This window comes from Otolemur garnettii, unplaced genomic scaffold (genome assembly GCF_000181295.1).
Source record: "Otolemur garnettii isolate 467f Iridium unplaced genomic scaffold, OtoGar3 scaffold00014, whole genome shotgun sequence".
NCBI lineage: Eukaryota > Metazoa > Chordata > Mammalia > Primates > Galagidae > Otolemur > Otolemur garnettii.
The window spans coordinates 2,775,576-2,781,327 of record NW_003852409.1 but is presented as its reverse complement, the minus strand read 5'-3'; the positions used below and the strand labels follow the sequence as shown (position 1 = coordinate 2,781,327).

The window sequence follows — 5,752 nt, the reverse complement described above, 5'->3', positions numbered from 1 at the left end:
GAACCCGCCACCTTAGGTGTATGTGGCTGGCGCCTTAGCCGCTTGAGCCACAGGCTCCAAGCCAGAAGTTTCTAAAATTTATCTTCATGAGATCTACGTCAAAGTGGGGCACCACAAGGGGAGTAAAAATATGAAGATTTGGGCGCCCTCAGATTTTATGACAAAAATTAGACACTCACCTTTTTTGGCTGTCTTTTCCAGATAAGGAAAATTGTTAGTGTCCCCAGATCCAACTTTGAAAAATGGAACATTCAGTTCGTGCAGAAATTCAACTGCCATCTATAAAAATCAAAGAGGACCTCCTTTTCACTACTGTTCAAAAACACTGTCCTCACAACAGGAATAACACACAAATAGATAACGGCCCTCCTCTCACCCAGCAAGGAGGACTCCTAACAACTTGAAAGCAGACAAAGATTTGTCCTCTGCCATTTCACTCAAATTCAAATGTTCATTCCATCCACTTGTCCAACAAACATTGAGTACTTGTCTGCCCTGGCTACAACAATCAGGAAAGGAATAATATCCCTGGCCAGACCCTGTCTTCCCCAGGGGCCTAGGCCCAGGGAAAAAACACGAAAGGGTCATGACCTAATCTTGACACAGAAAACCAAGCACTGAGAAAGTTAACAGCCCTCAAAGGTTTTCCCCTTTACTCAGGGCCAAAAAGGCAGGAAAAGATGTCATTTCAATCCTAGCCAAGAGGGCAAAATGGAGCATTTTGTGGCTCAGCCTTGACATAGTCAAGGCCCCATTAAACCAAGTCCACTCAAACCATGCAGCCCACAGAAAAGCAAACCTCAGTCATGTTTTTTGGAAACAACATCACTGCTCTTCAACATCCTTCTCTGAGATTCATCAGTAGGAAGACTCAGGAAATTGGTAAACATCAGCAAATACTTGCTGAAGAAATCAGTAGATCACAAATTTTAAAGAGCGGCTGGGCGCAGTGTCTCAGGCCTGTAATCCTAGCACTCTGGCAGAGGCTGATAGATTGCTTGAGCTCAGAGGCTCAAGATCAGCCTGGGCAAGAGGGAGACTCTGACTCTACTAAAAACAGAAAAAAAACTAGCCAGGCATTATGGCAGGTACCTGTCTACCAGGGAGGCTGAGGCAAGAGAATTACTCCAGTGCAAATGTTTGAGGTTACTGTGAGTTATAATGCCATGGCACTCTACCCAGGGCTACAAAGTGAGACTCTACCTCAAAAAAAAAAAAAAAAGAAAAGAAAAGAAAAAAGAAAGAAAGAAAAGGAAAGAAAAAGGAAAAAATTACAAGAGTAAAAATCTCAGTTTGCTGTCAAATTACAATAACTCAAAAAACTACTTTTTATTCCTATTTGTTTTAAGCTTCCTTGAGGTGTGATTGGTGTACTAAAAACTGTAGAAGATATATACAATTTGGTAAGCTTGGATTTATGCATACACTCATGTTACTATCACCACAAAGTAATAAAAGTACTGAGTGGTTTTTTAAAAATTGAATTTGGACATCAGAAGTAGGAAAAATGAATGTCTCCAAATGGTTCCAAATATCTTAGTTCTACCCTTAAATGCTGCCTGCAATTCAGTAGTAAGTTAGGGCTTAATGAACTAGGCCAGTGCTTAGGACACATGATCACGCGCAACACAAATATCCCAGGTAAAGTGTAATACAAATTCTGATTTTGTTGGTCTGGGGGTGCCTAAAAGTCTGCATTTCTATTAAGTCCCTTGGTAATAACATTGCTACTGCTGGTGGTCCACAAATTCTACTTTTTTTTTTTTTGAGACAGAGTCTCACTATGTCGCCCTCAGTAGAGTGCCATGGCGTCACAGCTCACCGCAACCTCAAACTCTTGGGCTTAAGTGATTCACTTGCCTCAGCCTCCCAAGTAGCTAGGACTACAGCTGCACACTACAACGCCCGGCTATTGTTTGTTGCAGTTGTCACTGTTGTTTAGATGGCCTGGGCCAGGTTCAAACCCACCAGCCTCAATGTATGTGGCTGGCGCCATAACCACTGTACTATGAGTGCCAAGCTGACACAAATTCTACTCTTGAGTGTCAAGGAGCTGGACTACCAGGCATGAAACCCGGGAGGGCATGAGTGTGGTAAGGAACATATATGAGAAGGTCATTCTGCAGGCAGCCTGAGCCTCCTCCATCTTCCCAGCAGGCAATGAGCTACTGCCAACACTGCAACCTAACTCAAGGGCCTCAGAGGTAACTCCACTTCTGTGGAAATCCTCTAACATCTGGATGGGAGCTGCTGGAGAGCCTCACGGAGCAGTCAGTGAGCCTATGAACACTTCCAAGGCACCATGCAACCCTCTCACCACCAAGTGTCTCACTACCTGGTCATGCTGTTCTTGCTGCTCTTCCCCTCTGCTTTATTCTTCCTCTTCTCTCATTCTCCTTCCATATTTTTCTATCTTTCTCTTTCCAATTCTGTTATATGTTTCCTGCTGTTAAACAGCCCTAAGATAGAAAACATTCATTTATAACAGATTTATTGAAAAAAGTCTAAGTGCCCCACCCTTCTCACTCTATCTGGCAAATGAAGAGAGCATTTTCCGTTCAAAGGGAGAAACTCTAGTTTTCTCCTATATAATGTTCAGTTGTAGGAGTGTTGCCTTCCAGGGCATACACAATGGGACATACCCAACCAGGAGAGGGGCAGAGCGAGCAGGGACAAGGAAGGGTGAAATGCAGGGAAAAAAAAACACTCTGCAAAATCTCACCTACAGAGCACACACCCTCCTGCCTACCCCTCCTTCCACTTAGGACTCTTCAAGGCTGGGAAAACAAATCCTTAGAGATAATAAGAATTCTATAATTCCCACGTGAGGACTAACTGGCAGATTCATGCTGGGAAGAGGACACCGCATTTTGCAGTCCTCCTGGGGCGCCAGCGCCATCTACCGGTCCTTTAGAAAATTGACACTTGGCGATCATCACCCTGCACAGGGTGCCCTCTTCAGGAGTCTGGAAGGTTCTGCCAGGCCTACTGGCCAGAGGCCATTAACTCCACGCTCTGCGGGGGGTGGAGAGGGTTGGAGTTGGGGTGGGGAAGGAGGCTTCTTTCCATGGGGTGGGGAAGGAGGCTTCTTTCCATGAACTCCTTGCCTTCCCCTAGCCTGCCCACCCTACCATCAGCTCCCCTCTGCATGTAGGGTACAATGCAGATGCAGCCAGCAGCTCAGGACTTTTCCCTCCCTCCTACCCCATAGCAAAAAGCCACAGTCTGTCTGAAAGCAACTCAGCCACCTGTGATCCTCCTCCAGCACCTGGGCTGGGTTCAAACTCAGAATAGGGCCTCATCACAGACTCCTCTGGGAGAGCCCTGCACTGCCACTAATTCTTTAGAGGATCCTAGTAGATCACCTTGTCTGACTTTTAGTTTTTTATTTATTTTTATTTTTTTGAGGCAGTGCTTCAAGCTGTTACCCTGGGTAGAGTGCTGTGGCATCACAACTCACAGCAACCTCCAACTCCTGGGCTTAAGTGCTCTTGCCTCAGCCTTCCCAGTAGCTGGGACCACAGGTGCCTGGCCATTTTTTGGTTGTAGTTGTCATTGTTGTTCAGCAGGCCCGGACTGGATTCGAACTCGCCAGCTCTGGTGTATGTGGCTGGTGTCCTAGCCACTTCAGCTACAGGTGCCGAGCCTTGTCCAACTTTTAAACCCAGTGTTTCCCAAACGTATTTGACTCAGAACCTTTTCAATTCCAAGTCAATTAATTAATGAGGATGAACAACTCCCCCTCTCGTAATATGTCCCTTAAGAAATTTTGGGAACTGCTGATCTAAGTGAAAGGTGGCTTTACTAATAACCTACCAAAAAGAAGAGATTAAACTATCAGGTTTGGAGCCCATAGTTCAGTGAGTAGGGCGCCAGCCACATACACTGAGGCTGGTGGGTTCGGGCCTGGCCTGGACCTGCTAAATAATAATGACAACTACAACCAAAAAATAGCTGGGCGTTGTGGCAGGCGCCTGTGGTCCCAGCTACTTGGGAGGCTAGGCAAGAGAATCACTTAAGCCCAAGAGTTTGAGGTTGCTGTGAGGGTGACACAGTAAGAGTCTGTCTTAAAAAAATAAAGAAATAAAAATAAACTATCAAACAAAAAGGGAAATAAACTCACAGTACAAATGTTCTTTGTTTTAACTAAAACACCTGTGGCCTAACTCATTATCTCTAAGAATTTGTTTTCCCAGCCTTAAAGAGTCCTAAGTGGACAGGTGGGGTGGACAGCAAGGGTACTTGCTCTGTGCCTCAACTCTTCCTTTCCGGACAGATTCCAAAGACTCTGATAAGCAAGGAAAAGGACCCCAGGACTCCCGCTACTTCATAGGGCTTCAAAGTAGCTTCAGTTATCAGTCTGACAAAGCAGAGAGGGTCAAAAAGCCATTTTTACTCTAAAATGCCAAGCAACTTTCCCTTAGGGCCCAGGGCTCAGCGTTTCTACTGCTTCATTTATGTGCTATGGTGACTCACTTCCTTTTTCTCTCTCTTTTTTCTCTCTCTAGCTTTCCTCCTTTCTTGGAAAAAAAATAAACTTTTTACTACTTACTATTCTATTCCTGGTGTGAGAAATCTTTCTCCAACTCACACCTCGAGCTCCTCATGAGTCTCCATCCTAACACTAAGGGATCAGAGGAAAGAGAGGAACGGAGAGGGATTTTTCTAAAGCCCCTTCTTCTCCCCTTGGTTCTTAGATCCTGCAGGAAAGGAAAAAGGAGCCCAAGGTGAGGATTTAGGGAGAACAGGGAATGTTCCCGAGCTGCCTGAGGCGAGGAAGTGACGAGAGGGAAGTGTGGAGCCTGAGAAGACTGGGCCTGCCCTCAACGCACTGGCTGTCAGGTTACACCATGGCGAGTGGAAGGAATGGCATTGCAGAGGCAGGTGCTGGAGACAAGGGCAGCTCCACTGAGACCGCTGTTGCTTGTAAGGAAAGCATGTCCCTCGGGGGCCACCTCTACAGTCCATTTGCTTTCTTGGTAGAACTTTCCATTTAGATTAAATACCCTGCTTATTTCGCCTGAGTTCCATAGCCTCAGTGTACCCTTCAGCCAGGTGCCCTGATAATTTTCTTGCCTTAATAAAATTCTGCCACACCTTACCCTTTCCTCAGCACACAGAAACGCCCTAGAACAGCATACACACAGAATAGAGAAAACAGGCTGGCATTAAATACCCTCTGTCTAGGAGGAAGTCAGGATGAGTGAAGACTGGAGCCACCTGCTAGGTAAACACGGAACCAGGAACCAGCCTACCTCTCCCAGCCTGGCAGACAAGAAATGCTGGTTCAGCAACAGGGACCTGGCCAGCAAGGTCAATTAACACTTTAAAGCCTCTTAAGAATGCATTTTCCTCTCACTCCCAGTGCCCTAGGTCAGTCAGGAGATAAGACAGGAACAAATGGCATTCCTGGGGCAGAGGAGCCTCCCTGCCCAAACTAGCTGAAGCGGAAAAACTTCAGAAGGTTCTGAGTAAGAGAAAGCCATGCCCAGGGGGTGCAGACTCAGCCTTGTGGTTCTTATCTCACTGAATCCTCCCTGCAGCCCTGAGGAGAAGGGCTCTTTATAATTCCCTTTCTACATATGAGACCAAGGCAGCTCCAAGAGGTTTTGTGAGGAGCCCAAGCCACACAGAAAGTGACAGCACCAGGACGTGTGCCCAGAGAATGTGGCTCTACTGCATGCATCCCAGGCACCAGAGAGGGCTTCCTAGGGAGTGGAGGGCAAAGAAACCAAGAAAGGAGGAAGAAGAA

General features: G+C 46.3%; 1 protein-coding gene across 1 annotated transcript in view; it reads right to left on the bottom strand.

Annotated features, from left to right (window-relative positions):
* NANS (N-acetylneuraminate synthase) overlaps positions 1 to 5,752 on the bottom strand; it is a 22,634-nt gene that overhangs the window by 8,276 nt on the left and 8,606 nt on the right. The window contains exon 3 of the mRNA XM_003785161.3: positions 180 to 279. Within this exon, the coding sequence (XP_003785209.1) occupies positions 180 to 279 (100 nt within the window). The remainder of the gene's footprint in view (positions 1 to 179; positions 280 to 5,752) is intronic.